The following is a 21689-nucleotide window of genomic DNA, read 5'->3' as shown; positions in this document are numbered from 1 at the left end:
TCCAGCTCCCATCCAGTGTTCGAAATTAGCCAGGTGTGTTTTGCTACTGGTGCATGTCCAATTGCAACTACATGGAGATTTATGGGCACCAGGTTGGCGACCAGTTTAAAAACCTGTGCCTTGGTCCTTCATTAATTCCATTTCCACTGTGTGTGTTTCCCCATCTTGCATACTGGAACCAGTGAATTTAGAGCAAGCTACAGATCAAGCAAGGGACGCGGGTGGCGCTGTGGTCTAAACCACAGAGCCTGGGACTTGCCGATCAGAAGGTCAGCGGTTCGAATCCCCGCGACGGAGTGAGCTCCCGTTGCTCGGTCCCTGCTCCTGCCAACCTAGCAGTTTGAAAGCACGTCAAGTGCAAGTAGATAAATAGGTACAACTCCGGCAGAAAAGTAAACGGCGTTTCCGTGCGCTGCTCTTGTTCGCCAGAAGCGGCTTAGCCCTGCTGGCCACATGACCCAGAAGCTGTCTGTGGACAAACGCCGGCTCCCTCGGCCTATAGAGCGAGATGCGCTCACAACCCCAGAGTCCGCGACTGGACCTAATGGTCAGGGGTACCTTTACAGATCAAGCAATGTAGTTGAGATCATAGAATTCTGGCATTGGAAGGGAACCCCAATGGTCATTTAGTCCAACTCCATGGTGAACAGACATTCCATTTTGCCAACCACAACCTAGATTCAAGGTACCATTTGGCGCCTAGCTTATATACCTGAGTTTCTAATACTGTTCCTATCAGCCCCAGATAGCAAGAACAGTATTTGGGTATGATGGTAGTTATGGTCCCTGTAACATCATAGCTCTCAGAGGCTAGGATTAGGCCAGTGTGGGATGACTCTTCCTATAACTGGGTATTGTTAGGGCTGTCGCCTGATTAAGGAAACCTCATTTGATTTGATCTGATTCAATCTGCATATGAGCAAAACTGCCCTAGCAAGAAGCATTCTCTCTGTGCGACTATATAAAATTAACCGCTGCCAATCCATTATGCAGCTTTCTTCACTGGTGTGCATTTTGGTGGTTTTGTGATCAGATTCCTGGCAATGGTGTGTGCTAGAAACTGAACACATAATATGTATCTGTCCCTTGAACTCTATAAATCCTTTTGTTGCTGTTTCTTGACTTTAAACTGGCAGAGGAGCAAGCTCTGCTTCTTGAGTTCTGTAAAGGGGCCAGTTGCATCCTTTTCAGAGTTGTCTGCACCGTAATTCAGTGGCAGAGCTCATTCTGTGCATGCAAAAGGTTCTGTCCCTGATCCATTCTCAAAGTAGACAGTACTGTGCTGAATGGAACAGTGGTCTGAAATCTTTAGAAGGCAGCTCCCTACATACAACAGCAGCAGCTGCTACCACTCTAAATTATTGTTATGCTTGGTTTGGTCACTTAGCCAGCAGTATACCACATGTTGAAAAATCAGTCTTCAGTACTCACTTCCAGGATCACTGCAATTGGAACTTGAGTGACCTCTTGGAGATAAAATGATTGTGCTTTATAAGTCATCTGTGTGATGTCTGAGGGCCACAAATACCCTCCGTCCTTCTCTCAAATGAGTGGGAAGCTTGTAACGGATGGCCGTGAATGTGCTTTTATTTCTTAGAGATGGATATTTTTTTAAGCACTTTCTGGGGGTTTTCACAGCCCACTTCTTCTCAAAATGTCAAATATCTCCGCTTCCTGCCATGTGAAATAGTATGGAGTGTTTTTAAGCTGTCATGATTTGTAAAGAACTCTGAAAGAGGCACAACTGCAATATTTGCTCAGAGCAAAACGCAAATGAAAAGGAGCCTACATTTTGCCACTTCCCAGGTCCCATAATTTTGGAGGTGTTGATTTATGAGGTTTCCGCCTTTCTTACTCTGTAACAATTCAGGAATTGAGTTTTTCAATAATAATAATAAATCATAGGCATCAGTTGTAGCCTAGTTAGAGCTGATTAAGTGTAACAAAGGAAGCTGCCTTATACCGATCTTTCCCTAGATGTTTATTCTGTTATTACTATTATTATTATTATTATTATTATTATTATTAATCATTACGTTTGTATACCACCTTTCATCTGAAGATCACAGGGCAATTCACAGCAGAAAAATACAAAATGAGAACACAAAATACATAATAAAACAAAAACAAACCAATAACCCTCTTCCAACAAATATTTGAAAGCTCATATAATGTTAATCAGCCAAAGGCCTGGGTATAGAGAAATGTTTTCACCTGGCACGCAAAGATATATAATGAAGGCACCAGGCAAACGCCAAAATGGAATGTCTAGTTGCCACAGTTGTGAAGAATATTCTTGTGTCATGAATGGTCCATGTCACCATTAAGGGGAAAAAAGGTTGGAATATATGTGGGCTGTCCCTGGGTCAAGTGACTTTTTCTTTTCTAAGTTCTCAAAGTTCTTAGCCTAGCTTAAGGTTGTCATCTGAACTAGCCAGATGTTTAACAGATAATCCATCACAGTCAATCCCAACATTTGAAAAATAAGACTTTAGAGCCATTTTGCCAAAAAAAGAAAAGAAAAAAGGGGGCAACTAGACATTCTGTTCTGGCAATGGTAACCTTGGTTTCAGGAGCCATTTGGAACCTAGCTTATATATTTGAGTTTCTAATACTCCCTGCCAGATATGTAACAGGAAGGAGTTCAAAAGGGTGGGTATTGCTACCAAAGGCCTGATTTCTGCAGCATTGGGAGTGGACCTCCTGATGTGATGAAATCTTCGGTAGGCCGTCTCCTGTGGAGCACAGTGATCAGTTGCAGATATATGGGGGTGAGGAATTTTATTTAATTTTATGCCAATATGGGTACAGTAATCCTAGCCTAACTCACAGGGTGGCATTTACAAAACCTTTTCAGTAAGATGGTAGCATGTGAAGCTCTTTGCACGCTGTATAACACAACACAAATGCTAAGTACTATGATTTGGGTGCCAGCTGTTCAGAGGGAGAAATTCAGCGTCCCACTGGGATGGTTTGAGCCCCTTTCCACGATCCTCGACAGTTCTCTGGCTCGCAGCCAAGACGTCCAGCCTTAAATCATGGCTCTACAATCACACATAGTTTAGGTGTAAGGACCAGATCTGCCAGTAATCTGTAATAAGGCGGAACAGAGATAAAAATACCCTGTGTTAATTGGGTAGTGACATTGGTACAATGACTCAGCTATCAAGGAAGTTTTTGAGAAGGGAGGCTACGTGCATCTGCTGCCGTGTAAAGCACATGAGAACCAAAGCAGCAGTTTTAAAGGCTCTTTGGCGATGGTTGGTTCAAACTAGTCAAGATCATGTTACAGGGAGGAGGATATTATTTTGCCTTTTGCTTTTAAAAGATCTTGCAGGTATGTTTCTGCGAGACTTGATTGTGGCACGTTTCATCTATAAGATGTTCATAACAGGAATGTTTTGATGATGGGCCATCTAAGACTACCTTCTGATTGCTGGGATTCTTGCAAAGAATACTGGACTAGCTAGATCAGCGGTTCTCAACCTGTGGGTCCCCAGATGTTGTTGGACTACAACTCCCATCAACCCTGAGCCTTCCTAGCTAGGGGTGATGGGAGTTGTAGTTCAACAACATCTGGGGACCCACAGGTTGAGAAAGGCTGAGCTAGATGAAGGCCTGATCCTGCCAAGCACTTAACACATACTTGAGCAGAAGTGTATTCTCCTTCCTGCTCAGTACAGATTAGTTATGCCTTGGCTACTAAACTAAATGTGTATTTTTCGTTAATTTAAAGCACAACGGTGAACTGCAGGCAGTGCAAGATGATTGCACGACATAATTCCATAGCTCAGGGGCAGAGCATCTGTGTTGCACACAGAAAGTTCCAGGTTCTGGTGGACATGCGAAATAGTGAAAAGGTTTTGGGGTCTCATTTACGATGAATTAAAAAAGGTTTTGAAATATAACTTCCCTAAAAAATCTGAAGCCTTTCTTTTAGGAATGGTCGGAGATGAGATTAAGAAGGAAGATCAAACCATGTTTCAATATGCAACGGTAGCAACCAGAATATTGTTAGCGCAGAACTGGAAAACACCCAAAATCCCAACTATTAGAGAATGGCAAATTAAGTTATTCAAGTATATAGAGTTAGCAAAAATGACACAGAAGATCAGGTATCAGAAAAACACCAAATTTATTAATGATTGGAACAAATTCATTACATACATGGAAACAAATTTAGGAAATATTAAAATTACAGTAGGGGTAATATAAAACCGGCGATGTAGAGATAAAAGTGGTAAAAAGATTCTGCAGAAGAAAACATTGGGATACAGCTCAAACCGTGGTGGAGGGAAGTCAGTTCAACAAAACAGTATGAATCTAATGTTTTTGTTATGTGACTTTTTTGTGCCTTTGTATTTTGCTTTATTTCTTTTTTTCTCTTTTTTATCCTTTTTGGATTGTTTGTGGTTTTTTATGTTGGTGTATATGTCAGAAATAAAATAAAAAGAATTCCCCCCCCCCAAAAAAAAGTTCCAGGTTCGATCCCCCGGCATCTCCACGTGCAGCACTGGCAATGACTGAGCTGGATAGGCCCATGGTCTGACTCGGGACAAGGCAAATCCCTGTCTTCCTTCTTTGGGTTGGCTACAGCAAGGTCCTAGGTGCTGCAGTTGCCGCATGGGTGTCGTCAACCCACATCTGCTATTGTTGTTGCCTGCCTCCAGCAGAGAGCAAGAACAAGTAAAATAGGTGGTGGTAAAGATTCCTACAGGATAAGTGGAGAGGAGGGGATGACATCACAAAAGGGATTATGTCCCTGGGAAAGAACTGCCTGTTCCAGTCTATGAAGTTGAAGTCCTTCTGTGACCTCTAGTGTGGCATTGTCCTTATGTCTCCACCCAACTATTTTTATTGCAACCTATCCGCAGGGTTCTCATAACCCTGGCAGGGACAGACTCGGCCAGTTTTAATCTCCTGGTTAAAATGTTCAGAATACAGGCGTACTTTTACAAGATTAGAGGAGGTTTGCTGGGTCATACGCAAGGCCTGTGTAGTCTAGCATCCTGTTCCCACAGTGGCCAACCACATGCCAGTGGGATGAATAAAGACCTAGGGAATTTAAAGGCAACAAAGCTGGATTCAGCCTTGTTAGTGCTCTTCAGCAGAGAAACAGGCTGTATCCTGAAATACATGTTGACTTAGGACTCAGATGCACAAACCTTTAGCCCAGTATTCACATGCCCATCATTCCCATGCATCTTATTGTTGTAGCTTAGTCGTTTAGTTGTGTCTGACTCTTCGTGACCCCATGGACCAGAGCACGGCAAGCACTCCTGTCTTCCAATGCCTCCTGCAGTTTGGTCAAACTCATGTTCGTAGCTTCAAGAACACTGTCCAATCATCTTGTCCTCTGTCGTCCCCTGCATCTTATTAGAGGTGATAAAAAGTATGGTATTGTTGTTTTCACTTGTTTTCCTTCATCATCATCATCATCATTATTTTACATTTTATGGTTCCTAGTGATGGTGATTCGTGATTAATACATGTTGATTATATATTTGCATTTCTTGACTCTATTTTATTTGCATTTCTAGGGATTTGGGTTGGGGTTGGTGACAACTTTGTAATATCAAGGGCTCAAGGAACTCAGATGTTTGGGAATCCCTGTGTATCTAGTATAGGATAATATTCAAAAATTGCCCTACACAGTTAAATGTGGGTCATTTCAACCTGCAACGTTAAAGGTTATCATCTACTTCTAAAAGTTTGTATTTTAACAACATATTTTTAAGGTGTTTTATTTTGTGAGCTTCAACACTTCAGGTATGTTGCAGAGTTTATTTAACTATTCCTTTGACTGCTGGCATTCATTAATACATTCTGGCCCTTTTTGCTGTGCTTAAATCTGGAACTGTGTTTATTCTGTAACCTCCTTCTTAGCAGTCCCATAAATATAACCAAAAGTTCAAGAACAGATGAAGATGATGTGGGCTGTCGTCTTTGATTATCACAGCCTGTGGCCCAGTTCCTCCCTGTAGCCATCTCTTACTAAAGTCTTAATTCTTCATGAAACCTGACATTTATATCTACTGTACAATATGCCATTAAACTTGATGAGCGAAAGCTTCATTACAGATAGGGCTTTCCATGTCTTCAAATAAAAATCCCCGTTGATTTTTAATGCTTCGCTTCCCAGAACTGCAGAGCCATAACCATGGTATATTGGCACCGTCGCCTGGTATTTAATTAATATATAGATACTACTTGAAATCCATCCTTCATCTTCCTACCTCAACCTTCTGGCATCTGCTTGTAAAAGACGATATAGATAGGCCATATTATTGCTGTAACAATATACCAGATTTTGACGCCCCTGTCACAAATGGGGATTTTTTGCAACAGGCATCTCTTAGGTTTACAGGATTTCACTTTTGGGGAGCCCTTTGTGTGTGTGTTTGCAATATATATTAATTCTTACTTAATCATAGAATTGTAGAGTTGGGAGGGACCACAAGGGTCATCTAGTCCACCCCCTGCAATTCTGGAATCTCAGCTGAAGCATCCATGACAGGTGGCCATCCAGCCTCTGCTTAAAAACCTCCAAGGAAGGAGACTTCACCAGGGCGTCTGTTCCACTGTCGAAATCTCTTGGTGCTGCAGCAGCTGTACTTTGAAACCGAGACCATATAACACCAGTCCTGAAAGATCTTCATTGGCTCCCGGTATGTTTCCGAGCACAATTCAAAGTGTTGGTGCTGACCTTTAAAGCCCTAAACGGCCTTGGTCCTGTATACCTGAAGGAGCGTGTCCATCCCCATCATCCAGCCTGGACACTGAGGTCCGGCGCTGAGGGCCTTCCGGTGGTTCCCTCACTGCAAGAAGTGAGGTTACAGGGAACCTGGCAGAGGGCCTTCTCGGTAGTGGCGCCCGCCCTGTGGAACGCCCTCCCATCAGATGTCAATAAAATATACAACTATTTTACTTTTAAAAGACAACGAAGGCAGCCCTGTTTAGGGAAGTTTTTAATGTCTGAAGCTGTATTGTTTTTAATATTCGGTTGGAAGCCGCCTAGAGTGGCTGGGGAAACCCAATCAGATGGGCGGTGTATTATTATTATTATTAATATTATTATTAACGTCTTTATACCAGACAGGAACCTTTGTTGTGTGGTTTTGACACCTGCTAACAACATTTTCGTTGAGGCAAGCCTACCCAGACATGTTGTTTTATTATTTGTGGGCCCAAGACTGCAATACCTCAAGGACTGCCTCTCCCCATATGAACCGACCTGGGCCCTGCGATCATCATCTGAGGCCTTTCTTCTTGTGCCCCCTCTGCAAGAGGTCCAGAGGGTGGGAACACGTGAACACGCCATTTCTGCAGTGGTTCCCCATTTGTGGAATGCTCACCCCAGGGTGGCTTGTATAAAATGCAATGGTTGGAAAGGTCATTCCCAGCACTACCCCTACTCCTGCACGTTCATGTGGAAAAATACATCAGGCCACAATATCTTCCTAAGGACAGTTTCGCCAGTACTGATCTAGGGAGTCCAGAGTTCCTCGCAACCATCATTTGCAAAACAAACTAACTACTCTTCTGAGCCACTGGGCTTTACCACTTGGAGCACAGCCACTGCCACTGCAGTGGTAGCATCCAATCTTATAAATATATAATATAATTACATTATGTAGAATCCTATTCCATTTTCGCACCCTAGTGTTAAAAGGCTGAAGACTAATATTCTGGGTTGATGACCGAGGGTCACACCTACGGTTTCTATTCTGTGTCTGTCAATGAAACACACAAGCTCCACGCACATTCTGTTTTTAGATGTGCACTCTTGAGTGCCAGCAGCATGGGTGGAAGCCCGAGGGCGGAAAACTGGTACACAGAGTAGACCTTGTGATTCTAGTAGTGTACGTTGGAATTGATTTGCCACGGATGGGCTTCTGCCAGGAGACTTGGCTGGCAACTCTTAGTGGGGAATCCTCAAATTTCTCAGTGGCTTCTGTTGAATTTTAGATTTCTGCGACTTTCCAGATTTTGCTCACTGTGATCCCATTTGCAAACACTTTTGAACTCTGACATAGTGATTTGTCACATACCAGGCTCATCGGTTGCCAGTACATTTTGTTGTGTGAATTTTGCATGATTCGCCGCATCCAGGGTTCTGTTTGCTGAATTTAGATGACTAAACTCAGACCCATAGTTTGCATGGGAGGGGGGGTTTCTCTCTTTTTAAAAAAGCCCCTAAACAAACCAGGTTGTTAGCAGTCTGTGGTATCCATGCTGCATGTATCTTGGTAAATCCCTTTTTGTAATAAAATATTTGGGGGAGCAGGTAGACCGCACAATAACTCCTAGTTTTGCTAGGTTTATGAATGCAACTTGAATCTGAATATCCAAATACCTGGGACTTAACCAGTGCAGCAGATGGTGGCGCGGAAGTCAGAAAGGTTATCTGATCGGCTGTGTGTGCCTCAGTTGGAGGAAGTCTCAGGTTTCACATGCTAACAAGGCACCGGGTCTCTCGAATCTTGCATCATGGTGGTGCCAACCAGCCTTAGAGCACAACACAAATAGAAATAGGAATTATTAGCTTAAGCAAAGGCGGACGTGTAGAGATGCTGAAATTTCATTCATTAATGAAACGATGATGGTGATTCACTCTTTCACATGGTTTTACTTCAGTGAAATCTAGTGAGAGAGAAAGTGGGACAAGGATGTTTTGTTTTATTTGCAGTAGTTATAGGTCACTGTGATTGTTTGGAGGAGGGGCTTTGGTTGAGGGCTGACCCCCTTTTTGTATAAATATCCCTCCCTACACCACGTAATTACTATGTGCTCCCCAAGGATAAATATCCTGAAACAGATGTAAAACTTAATGAAACCTTGTGAAATATTCTAAAAACACAAGGTCATAGCTTAAATGGCCATCTAATCTAGCTTTCAGAGAAGATTTCAGTAGGGAGGGGGATATCCTCTTTAAACCAACAGACTGGAAAATACCAGCCTATTTGGGAAGATAAACAGATACTTCCAGTTGAAATAAAGCCAATCTCAGGCTTTCTTAGCTAGTTTGTTCAGAGTTACTTGCAAAAAAGAGCGAGGGAGGCAACCTCACCAGCACCTTTCGTGGAGATGCTTTTGTCCAATGGTAAGAGATACTCTATATTCTTACGCCAGTTTATGCACCCAATGAAACTTTGAAGGCTAGATCCATCTCCCTAATGACTTTCAACTTGGATTACAAAAGAGCTTGCCAGTTAGCTTTTGTGGGGGCGAAGCAAGGGAAGGATTAACAAGGATGCATATTCAGAACTGGAACACTGGATAGCTCTCGCTATTTAGAATTCACTTCTGTGGCATGAAATCCCAAGTGCTGTAGGTGAGCTGGATCAGAATATCACAGCTGCCCTGTTGCAAAGTACTCCACATGGCTTTCAACAAGGAATAAAAATATAACATTTGGTAACAACAGAAACTATAAGTATAAATATAGCAGAAAAACAATTGGGGGGGGGGTCTTTTCCTAAACACATTCTTTACACCTGCCTGATCTGCTAATTCCTATATTCCCATTCTAGCTTGTAAAATTTCCTTGTAGGACCAGCTATTGGTGTTACCTATTGTTCCATTTGCCTCATTCTTGCCCATGCCAGATTCCTAATTATTTCTTTGACTTGTCCCTAGGTATGACTGCTTTTGGCAGTCCTTTATTCAGTAATATTAAAGCCTGACAGACAATGATAGAGGGGTTGCATTTCATATCGCAGGAGTTCTGTGGAATTCCTTTATCCGCTTCTGAAGTGTTGGTCTTGGCATATCCCTATATATAAAGTTGGACACCTGGTGCTTTGCATTCTTCCAAGTTAAATACAGGCTGTACTAAAGAATCGTATCAGTAGCTGTGTGTAGCTGCTTTTTATTGCAGGTAGTGCTTGAAACTTGTGCTTTGTGTACTTTTCAAAGAGCATTGGAACCTAATTTTAGCCAGATGCACGCACTGGGGGCTGTGTGGGTGTGAGTACAGCAGCAATCCATTCTCCCTGCAGTCAAAGCGAGCTAAAAAGCGTCCCCTGGGGGAGCCAATCTGTATCTTTTTATCCATATGCCTGGAGGGGTTTGATGGGCAGCTGTGTGCAATTCTGATCTCTGAATGAGCTCACTGCCTGCCCTTGTTGCATAGCAAAGGGATCAAGTTCCCACGAGTTGCCTTGGCCTCCAACTAGGCTACCAATAAGAAAAACAAAACAAAACAAAAAGTACCAGCATTTTTCACCTTTGTTTTGTGTTTTGACCATGCTGGTTGTGTGTATTACAGAAAGGAATTGGCACTGGGTGAGATCTGAGCGTACTAAGATTCCCAACTTGCTTTTTTCCTTTAGATTTATAAAGGCAGTACCTGACTAAGGAAGGAGGCCTGAGTAACCTCATGGCCCTGCATCAAAAAAACGGGCTGTTAATGCAAAATAAGCAGACACATGCAGATTATAAAAGTCACAGAGACCAACATTTCTCAGTGTTAAACTTTTAGTGCCGAATATAAACATTCCTTGCATAGATGCCTTTGAGAGATTGTTTTTCCCGCACACCACCATAATGCGGTTGCCGAAGTTGAAGTACATGAGCAAGACTTTTGAAAGTGTTCAACCCTTGTTCCTCTTGGCTTGTGTGCAAGTGGCAAAGGAAGTTGTTGATGGGATTCTGCTGTAGTAAAGGTAAAGGACCCCTGACAGTTATATCCAGTCACAGACGACTCTGGGGTTGCGACGCTCATCTCGCTTTACAGGCTGAGGAAGCCGGCGTTTGTCCAGACAGTTTTCCCAGGTCATGTGGCCAGCATGACTAAGCTGCTTCTGGCGAAACCAGAGCAGCGCACGGAAACGCTGTTTACCTTCCCACCAGAGAGGTACCTATTTATCTACTTGCACTTTGACATGCTTTCAAACTGCTAGGTTGGCAGGAGCTGGGACTGAGCAACGGGCGCTCACCCCATCACGGGGATTCGAACCGCCGACCTTCTGATCGGCAAGCCTAAGAGGCTCAATGGTTTAGATAAGGATTTAGCAATATGGCTGCTAGCCACAAGGGTTATGTTCTACCTCCGCTGTATGCCTTTGGAGACCAGTTCCTGGGAATCACAGGTGGGAAGAACATCGTTGTACTCAGGTTCCGCTTTCAGGCTTCCTACAGGTATCTCGTTGGCCTCTGTGAGAGCAGGACGCTGGACGAGATGGACCTTCAGCCTGGCCCAGCAAATTATGATAGCAAATGACCACCAACTAGGCATAATGCTGTTACATCACACTGCAGCTGGTACATCATGGTGGCATCATTGGATTAACTGGTAAAACTTAAAGAGCATTTCTCCCAGTAGTAAAGCAATCATATCAGTGCATAGTTGTTTTAGCATTGGCATGAACATGCAAAATTGCCGGACTGGTCTTGTCCAGCTTTCTCGATGGGCTTTGGGTTTTCTTAACTACTATTCTTTCAGTGGGTGTTAGTGATCAGATGCACAGCTTATTATATCCCAGTTGAGTTTGTGCCCTAAATCCACAGAACATTGCTGAGAAAATAGGCAGAAATAAGATGACATAGTCCAGTGAACTATAAGCCAAGAGCTAATCCTGACACCGTTGACCCAGTATATGGCCTGTTCTTGGGATAATTCTATTAGTCGATAAAATGAGGATTATGATTGCTATCTGTGAAACAGAGATCATGACAGATGATCGGGTGTGTTTGTGGTAACATACTATTTTGTTTTGTTTTTAAGTAGGCTTGTTGGACAAAAAAGTAAGTTTTCAAATGATGCCTTTAGAATTTCCCAAGACTGCAGTTCATGGAGTGCCAGGGATGATGGATAAACACCCATATTTGGAGAAAGAATTATACTGCAAAGATACATGTACAGTCTCATGTACAGTATCTATATATTAGATGTGCTAATCATTCTTAAAAACCATTTTTTGTTGAATTGTCAGGGCATCTCTATATGTGTAAGATTGCAGAGCGAGAATAGTATTGGTAATTTAAGTACACAGGTGAATTTTGCAAATCAACTGTAATTGATTTTCCATGTGCATAGATATTTTGTGGTCTTACATGTTTAAGTTTTCACAAAGAGAAGGTTGCAAGCAGGGTGCATTTGATTTAAATCAAATTAATTTAAATCACTAGTCAGTAAGACTTGATTTAAATAACTTTTTTTTTACAGAAAGACTCATTCTTGCTGGTATATTTACATTTACAACCAGATGAAAGTTTAATTTTTGGAATACAGTAATAAATTTTCAGAGTAGTTTTTACAGTTTTATCAAAAATTACTGATTTCGTTATACTATTAGAAATACATAGACCGATAATTATGACATTATTGTCAGGTTTAATAAGTGAACTGTTTATATTTGGTCAACCTTTCTGCTGTACTTTATCAGAAGGAGAAAAATAATCATTTCCTTAATAACAATTTAAACAATTTATTTAACTGAAACAATAACATAGCATATGTATCCATGTTTGTTAACTGATGTGGTTAAACAATTGAAAAAAAGACTAAGTTTTAGCACACATGAAAATCTTAAACAAATCTTTATTTCCTGATGAATAGCCTTTGGACTATAATGTAACTTAAATAGAAAACTATCTCTAGAACTATTTTTTCTACAAAAGCATTTTATTTTAAAAATCCAATTTTTTTTTTTAAAAAATCTGTTTAAAATTTAAAAAAACTGCTTCATATTTTTTTTTAATATAGCAATGATTTTTATCTACCAATGTTGCAATCTGTAGGTAGAAGAGTCATAGAAGAGCCAGTGTGGTGTAGTGGTTAAGAGCAGCGGACTCGTAATCTGGTGAACCGGGTTCGCTTCCCTGCTCCTCCACATGCAGCTGCTGGGTGACCTTGGGCCAGTCACACTTCTCTGAAGTCTCTCAGCCCCACTCACCTCACAGAGTGTTTGTTGTGGGGGAGGAAGGGAAAGGAGAATGTTAGCCGCTTTGAGACTCCTTCGGGTAGTGATAAAGCGGGATATCAAATCCAAACTACTACTACTCCTCCTCTTCTTCTTCTTCTTCTTCTTCTTCTTCTTCTTGTTTGTTAGCAAAGCACCTGCTTTGTGCGCAGAAGTTCATATTTCAGTTACTGGCATTTGTAGGTAGGGCACGGGAAGATGCTAGAGACTCACTACCAGGTAGATGAGGGGTAGCCCACATGGTGCATCCCAAATGTTGCTTGACCTCAACTCCCACCATCTCAATCCAACATGTCCAATGGCCAGGGATAATGAGAGTTGCAGACCAGTTGTATCCGGAGGGCACCACAATGGCTATTCCTGCAGCACACAATACAGAGTTGCATGGGCCCATGGCCTGACTTGGTATAAGCCAGTTTCCTATATTCTTACATTTTCATCTGATGATTCACCGATAAAGTAGTAAATGCAAGCTAGCATTGGTGGGGCTGGATACACTTGACGGACGTTCCTTTCCAAGTTTCAGCCAAAGTCAGCACTTGTACCGCAACTGATAGTTGTTGAGTTTGATGCGAAAGTCTCCCGCAGTACTCTCTTGGGTCCAGAGCTCATTGTAACCTTGAACAAATCCCATGGTGTTTCATCTTTGTTCAACTCCACTTGCTTTGCTAAAAATAATTGCCAAGCGAATTTTGTACACAAGGTTGTAGCATTAATTAAGGTTAGGTAAATGTTAGGTTAGGCTTATTAAACGTATTAATCTCTTCTCACAACAGAGGCCCCCCAAGCTGTCAAGGATATAATACAGTAGTTTCTAGCTCTGATCGAGATCTTGGCGAGAGGTGTGCAGTGATGAAAAGTGTCCTGTGCTCCTTTATGTGGGGTGTGTTCTCTGAAACAGAGGTGCTTTATCGCGAGAAAATTGTTCCAAGCTATTTCCGTTTATTTATATTCTAAACTAAAAAGTTTGTGGAGAGGAACGTAAGATTTTTCCAGCTGCTTAACTTGCTTGCTTGTTCCTGAACAACATTTTGCCGTCCTGTTGCAAGAGTGTCTGGAGGCAGTTGGAGGATGGATGGCGGCTAACAGATTGAGGTTGAATCCTGACAAGACAGAAGTATTGTTTTTGGGGGACAGGAGGTGGGCAGGTGTGGAGGATTCCCTGGTCCTGAATGGGGAAACTGTGCCCCTGAAGGACCAGGTGCGCAACCTGAGAGTCATTTTGGACTCACAGCTGTCCATGGAGACACAGGTCAAATCCGTGTCCAGGGCAGCTGTTTACCAGCTCCATCTCGTACGCAGGCTGAGACCCTATCTGCCTGCAGACTGCCTCGCCAGAGTGGTGCATGCTCTGGTTATCTCCTGCTTGGACTACTGCAATGTGCTCTATGTGGGGCTAATTTTGAAGGTGACCCGGAAACTACAACTAATCCAAAACACGGCAGCCAGACTGGTGACTGGGAGCGGCCGCCCAGACCATATAACACTGGTCTTGAAAGACCTACATTGGCTACCAGTATGTTTCCAAGCACAATTCAAAGTGTTGGTGCTGACCTTTAAAGCCCTAAACGGCCTCGGTCCAGTATATCTGAAGGAGCGTCTCCACCCCCATTGTTCTACCCAGACACTGAGGTCCAGCACTGAGGGCCTTCTGGCGGTTCCCTCACTGCAAGAAGCCAAGTTACAGGGAACCAGACAGAGGGCCTTCTCGATAGTGGTGCCCGCCCTGTGGAACGCCCTCCCACCAGATGTCAAAGAGAAGAACTACTACCAGACTTTTAGAAGACATCTGAAGGCAGCCCTGTTTAGGGGAGCTTTTAATGTTTGATGTATTACAGTATTTTAATATTTTTTTGGAAGCCGCCCAGAGTGGCTGAGGATGCCCAGCCAGATGTTCAGGGTATAAATAATAAATTATTATTATTATTATTATTATTATTATTATTATTATAAGTTTTGTTGCTGTTTGCTTGAAGAGGCCACATTTCCTCCTAGGCAACCTTTGGCCAGGGTGAGGTGGGAAGAGCCAGGAGCAAAAAGTGGGTGGAGCAACTAATGTTAATTTCCCCTTTGGACAGTAGATTCCTTTCTACACACACACTCAAGCATCCCTCTCCTGGGCAAGCAAGAAGAATTATCGGAGTGCAAGGGCACATTCTAACCAGGCACACAATTCTAGCAGTGTGTGAAGCAAGACCAGTGAGGGGGTGTGGCCTGGGGGGAAACTCGAGGGCCAGATAGAGAGGCCTGGAGGGCCACATCGGATCCCCAGGCTTGAGGCTTCCCACCTTTACCAATTGAAATTAGAAATGGATTTATTTATTTTTGCCAGAAAGTAAAAGCAACCAAGATCCACACCAGAGGAAGATCCCTTTGCAAATTCCCAGGATACTTGTTAAGCACATTTGCTTTCTTTGCCCTTTTACTGCTGAAGGAACAGAATTTCCATTAGCTTGTTCTTAAGAGAAGGGCAGTGTTAGAAAGGACATTCCAAAAGGCTTTCCAAAACAGATGGTTTTCAAGTATAGTTACACGGGATTTTAATAACTTGGACACAGCAAATGGATGTGGTGGCAGTGACTGATTGTGGAAATAGCTCCTGTGCAGCTTTCGTTCCAGAGACTAGTTTTTATGTAATTTCATATGCTAATTCAGAGGCTATCACTCTCAATGCAGAGGCAAGATGGGAGTTATAATAAACCATTTCCAGGATGGATGGACGGATGGATGGTTGTTTACAAGCAGCATTTAGTGCCGTGAATTATATAGAGAACAAGTGACACGTTAGTTGCAAGGCACAAATAACTTCATTTTAGAAAGGCTTGTCCTGAATATGTGAGAAGGAAGGTTTGTAATTTGGATTTGGCATTATATAACAATTTACTGTTTTAAGATGGCTATAATTAAATATACCCTCGGGCGCTTGTTTCCCAGAACTGGATGTGTTAAGACCAAGCCACCACATGGTGGTGAAAACCTGATTTTTGGATTAACTGATAAGGAACCTGAGATGGATTAGCTGATAAGGAAAGGCAGGATTACCTGGCATCTTAAATAAGCCACAGAGGAGATGGTCACAGCCAACTGACATGTTTTGTGGTGGCATTAGTTATCTGGGGTTTCCAGAGTGTCCAGGCTGCTTGCCCTGTTCATTTAAACTTCTTGGATCTCTGAATGCCATAATAGAGATGAGCTTCACATTACACAGAAGGAAGTGGCAGAAGTTTTAAGCTGCAGGTGGGAGACCCTGTTTTTGAATGCTTAGACTTTTAATCAGCTAATAATTAATCAAGAGAGATTTAGAGTAGCACTATCCATAATTTGCTATGCGCCTTTTTGTTTTGTTTTTGTTACATGGGGATGCATTTTTTAAAAATCCACTAGCAGTATCTCTATTGGGAAGACATTCCAACATTCATACTAAGTTTTTCTTGCAGGCAAGTCTTCTTTTCTTCTTTTTTACGTAGAGGATTTTCTGAGCATGAACCTGCAGTCCAAAACTGTATGATCCACCCGCCTCATTCCCATCTTCAGACCAGGAGAGTCACTTGCACGTAGAAGGTGCTGGCAACCCACACTTTAGTTACAGTGCAGGCCCAGAATAAACCCATTTTAGTATGGGTAAAGTTGGGGTGCTGTAAGCCTCCCCCTGTTCATGTTTGAAGAGGGGGAGCAGTAATCTCCCAGCAGCACCTGGCTTCCAGGAAGAGCACGTGGCCAGGGCCAACTCAGTGAAGGACCAGATCACACAAACTGTGCTGCTGCCACACAGAAGCTGACTGGACTGGCCGTTCAGCACTGGCAGTGTGCTGCACCTCATAGCACACACTACTGCTGGCCACCTCACTCTGCCTAATGGTACAGCCGGTCCTCACTCGCACACTACCATAGCCGCCTCGCCCAGCCTTAAAAGAAGTGGAATGAGGACAGCAGGCATGTTGTAAATAGTTGCTCTGCAAGCCTAGGCAAAATGATATATTGAGCCGATTTCTGATTGGGGTATGGGTATACAAGCTGAACCCTTCATTGGCATGGTGGGTGGTTGTTTTTTGGTGGTTGTTTTTTACCCATGACCAAAAATATTCAGAGTTTCCATGAACGACCCTTGGAAATTCCTCAGCAGATCCGTATGGAAGGTGTTCCCTGAAAGTTGAAAGCGACAGCTCGGGAAAGCTTGCATGCCGGGCCACTGTTGTGCTTGAGACGGCTTGCTGATCTCGGAGACCATGAACTAATATTGTTCGCTCTTCGTGGTGTTGTGCATTTTTGCAGAAGGCGTTTTATCTCCCAGCGCTGCTCTCTAGAGTTTTTAGAAGACATAGTGGAATGTGGCAGTGTGCGAAGGTACTTGTTCAAAAGCAGCATTAACCTTCTCTTGTTGCATGCGTTGCAAGTCCTTTCCCTCCTGCACCCTTTTCCAAGACAAATTCCTCAGGTCCTGCATGTGTACTCATTCCGACTCCGACATGTGCATCCTTTTTATTACCCTCTTAATTTGCATTTTGCCCGGATCTTACTTGCATTTCCCCCTACCCTCTTAAATCGTAGAACCAAGCACGTATCTGGATCACCAAGACATAAAGGCTTGAAGAAGATCCACTTCATCAAGAACATGAGGCAGTATGACACAAGGAACAGCAGGTAACCTTTCTGTAACTGAAGGAATCCCTATCCACCTTGCAGTTAAATTATGGCAAATGTCTCTACACTAGCTGTGGCCTATATGTTCACAAGTGACCATGTTTGGTGCAAAACACCTTGATGTGTAAACCTTGCTAACGGGGGGATTATGGGTGGCATTCATCTAAATCAGTGTTACCCAAACTTGGGTCTTCAGCTGTTGTTGGACTACAACTCCCATCATCCCTAGCAAGCAGGACCAGTGGTCAGAGATGATGGGAACTGTAGTCCGAAAACAGCTGGAGACCTAAGTTTGGGAAACACTGACAAATCTTACTCTACATAAACACGGAGATTAATTAAAAAAAAAATATTGAAAATTTTATAGTGCAGTAGATTAAATGATAAAGAAGAAATTAGAGAGGAAAAAAAGGGGGAAAGGAAGATGAAGAAAAGCAAGAGAATTCATTATATAATAGCAATAATGAAGTGTCATTAAAATGTAATTAGGATTATAAAAATATATAATATATACATAGATAGACTTATTGTATTCCTGTATATGTTGATTCATGTGTCACTATGGTTTTAATAAATCAAAGGAAGCCATATTTTGTCTTTCCAATGTATCAGTATTAATCTTTTTGCAGATGCAAGGGAGAGTCCATTTACGTTGACCATTTGTTAAGCCCCATATATTAGGAATATAGTTTAAGGTGACGTTATCTTCTGAAATTTTTACTCACTTAATTTAATGGACTTAACTTAGTTGCGCTCGTTAATTCCAATGGGCCTACTCTCAAGTAAAACTATCTGACACCAACAGTACCACGTAGCCAACTGGGTTGGCCTACGCAGTGCCATCATGGAGGTCGAATTCAGTGCCTATGCTTCTTTCTCATCTCTGCCCAATAGGCAGTTGATATTTCTGTGCCCTATTGGAGCAGATACTTGGAGGACTGGTAGAGAACTCATGGCTAATGGGAAAGTTAGAGCAAAATACACTTGGTTTTCAAGATAGTTTCCTAGGTCATTGTATTCTTACGTGGGAATAATCTCTGTGAAAACAGATGTAGTGTTGCTTCAAAAGCAGGTTTCCCCAACCTGATGCCCTCCAGATGTTGTGGACTAAACCACCAAGAATGTAGTCAAAAACATATGGGTTGCTAGGGTTAAGAATTACTTTTAAGAGAGGGCTTCATATTCTATTTATTCTATTTGTATTTTTGGTAGCCTTTTTTTAATTGTATTATGAAAATCTTTACTGAAAATATTGTTTATTTGTGTGTGTTTTTTAAAGGAAGGTTTCCCGAAATGTGGCTGTTGGGCTAAAAAAAGCAAGGAGAAAATGGCTAAGTTGTGTTTGTGTGTGTTACAAAGTTTGGTTTTCGCCGCTCCCAGAGAGCTCTCCTAACTCAAGATAGGAAGGCTAGATATGAATGCAATTTATTTTCCATGATTCACTGTACCCTGTCTATATTTCTTTTTAGGATAGTATTAATTTGTGCTAAACGAAGTTTGTGTGTGGCTTTTTCTATCATGCCCTATGGGGAGAATTTTCGGATCAGGTGAGTAGCTGCTATTTTTGTCAGACCGATAACTTTTAATTGGTTATTTGTTTATTATTACATTTGGATCCCCACTTTTTCTCCAAGGAGCTTCATGGTGCTTCTCCATTTTACCCTCGCAATATCACTGAGAGGTAGGTTGGGCTAAGAGACAATGACTGGCCCAAGGCAACCCAGCTAGCTTCATGGCTGGGTGAAGATTTGAACCCTGGTTTCCCTGCTATTTCCTTATGTTCTATGGTTTTTACTGATGCTCTAACATCATCACTGGTTTGCTTTTATGCCACTTTTCCAGAAAACTGGGCCCAAAGTGGTTCACAATGTGCCAAAGAAACGAGAAGTTCAACGGTCCTAAACACATTGGGAACAATTATAAACCATAATATCAATACAAGCACAAAAACAATCAGTGTAAAACAATACAAATAAGCTAACTTAAGAGTTTAAAGTGAACACTGTATGAAACAATACAAATTCCACCGATATGATTTAAATTAAGTAACCAAAACTGGGCAGAAGATAAAATAAAGCAACTACAAATAAAAAGAACGGTATCATTGAAGGCAATGCCATTGATTTCATGATTACCATTTGCTTTTCACTATTTATTTCCTATAAATCGTTTTCCGAGCTCTGCCTGAAAAACTGGTGTATGAATACTGTAAATAAAAATTACACATTTGGTTTCACTAGTGGGTTGTTTTTCAAAAGGGTGTCAGCGTAAGCAGACATTTACTTTCCAGCTCTTTGGGCATGTCCTACTTATAACCGATAAAAATGTTCCAGTTCTCCTCTGCATATATCTAACGCTTAATCAGGCCTGGCCAAACACAGAACAAACAGAACACAATTTCTGTTGTCACTCAAGCTCATATGCATAGCACACTGAAGAAGGAAACGGATATTTTTATGACAGAACTTGACATACAGATGTGCCTTCCATAAATAGACTATGGGAAACTTTCTTTCCAGCTCAGTGGGAACACTGCAAGGTCACTCAAAAGAGCATTTGCTGAAAACTAGATGAATGATAGGGGTGGGGTGGGGGAGTTGAAACAAGGCGAGGTATCGGATAGTGCAGTTATGAACTAGATATCCCAGAAGACTGTCAAACATGTCATCTGGCAGCTACTGATGGATAATTTAGGAAAGGAATACATTTTTCTGTATATTTTATATACCTAGCTAGTAAGACTTAAATACACATGCCTACTTCAGATACATGTGTGCATTAAGATGATAAACAGTATGTTTGGGTATCTCTTCAAATCTTGGAGTTGACTGAATTTTTTAGCCCTGAAATCCCAAGGTCATTGATGTGTTGCTTATGTCTGAAACTGATTTGTACATAACCATTGAACACATTCAATCCATTGTTGGCTTTGGATTTAAAGAGCCTATAAATGGATTAGCAAGCACAAGAAAATTTATTTTGTGCAGATTTTATTTTATTTTATTTTTTTAAAAAGGTCAAGGACAGAGTAGACAAAAGTAGTCAAATGGGTTCCCACAGCTGGATTCACATCCATGTGGATTTTGCAATACGTAGTTGAAGCTCATGGTCTTCTCCCTGAGAAACCCATGTACCCCCAGAATTGCAGTTCAGGGATCGCGTCCAAAACCAGCAATAATGTGTCCAGAATTCTGTGTCCAATCATGGGAATTCCTTGCAAAGTCGAGCTCTCTCTCTCTGTGTGTGTAAATAAAGTATGAATTACCCTCGAGTTAAATCACTTTAAAAATAGGAAGATCTCAGGGCCATTGCTTACATCCCCTTTGCTGGTTCAGTGAGTTTTTATGTCTTGAGCCTTTTAAGAACAAATGTTTATGGCAGCAGAGAAGACGTGGGAATTGGCCTCCTAATCTCTAGCTGTGTTGAGGGGCTTGTTTTTATTTTGTTTGTTTTTTGGTTTTTTTTACTACGGAGCTAGGATGAGAAGAAACAGCTTTAATTCCTGTCTTGCCAATTCTGCCCTTAACAGTGAACTGAGAATAGAGGGGCAGAAGCAGAGACATCCTTCTGGTGGAGTTTCGGTCTCTACAGAGATGGTGCTAGGAATGGAAGGGGTCGAGCTAGGAGCTGATGGCAAGGTAAGGAGCCCGTTGGCGAACAGTGGATCTCTTTGCTTGTTCTTGGAAGTTGTGGGGCTTCCTAAGTTCCGATACAAAAATCAAGAGCAAGCCTGGTGGTTTAAGCCCACATGTGCTGTTCATGGTTGCTCATACATCCTCCCACGGATCCTTCAGCTCTCTCTTGATGCAATTCAGACATACACTTTTGACTTCTTCTGATACTGTTTGGGCTGGGGTAGTCAACACGGCACCCACACAAGCTGTTGGACTCCCATCAGCCCCAAGCAGCACAGCCAATGAGCCCCATTCTCTGAACGAGAGATCTGGAGAAAGTAGCAGAATATCTGAGCAATGCCATGAAACTACGTTGTCATAAGACTTGGGTGGTACTTTAACTTCCTGGGCCTGTATAGTTTGATCTCAAAGCGTCTCCTCCTGTGAGCAGATGCCAATTCTCTGTTTCGATTCATGTATTCTTATTTTCTTTGTATGCCAATGAAGG

The 21689-nt window shown here is 42.1% G+C and overlaps 1 protein-coding gene and 1 long non-coding RNA gene across 4 annotated transcripts in view; one reads left to right on the top strand and one right to left on the bottom strand.

The window, feature by feature from the left end:
* Nucleotides 1–21689, top strand: part of CABLES2 (Cdk5 and Abl enzyme substrate 2) — a gene marked incomplete at its 5' end in the record, with an annotated part of 47060 nt that overhangs the window by 13431 nt on the left and 11940 nt on the right. The window contains 3 exons of the mRNA XM_082226084.1: nucleotides 17475–17567; nucleotides 19037–19114; nucleotides 21097–21205. Coding sequence (XP_082082210.1) covers nucleotides 17475–17567; nucleotides 19037–19114; nucleotides 21097–21205 — 280 coding nt within the window. The remainder of the gene's footprint in view (nucleotides 1–17474; nucleotides 17568–19036; nucleotides 19115–21096; nucleotides 21206–21689) is intronic.
* Nucleotides 1–21689, bottom strand: part of LOC309534375 — a 36416-nt gene that overhangs the window by 3123 nt on the left and 11604 nt on the right. The window contains exons 3-4 of one of the 3 annotated variants that reach the window (XR_014220643.1): nucleotides 8357–8508; nucleotides 1260–1674 (exon numbers count right to left, since the gene is read on the bottom strand). This is a non-coding gene — a long non-coding RNA (uncharacterized lncRNA). Of the gene's footprint in view, nucleotides 1–1259; nucleotides 1675–2057; nucleotides 3092–8356; nucleotides 8509–21689 lie in introns of those variants that run through there. The other 2 variants (XR_014220644.1, XR_014220646.1) reach the window with 2 other exon arrangements.

This window comes from Podarcis vaucheri (genome assembly GCF_965113315.1).
Source record: "Podarcis vaucheri genome assembly, chromosome: 6".
Taxonomy (NCBI): Eukaryota; Metazoa; Chordata; class Lepidosauria; order Squamata; family Lacertidae; genus Podarcis; species Podarcis vaucheri.
This window is presented reverse-complemented; position numbering and strand designations above follow the sequence as displayed.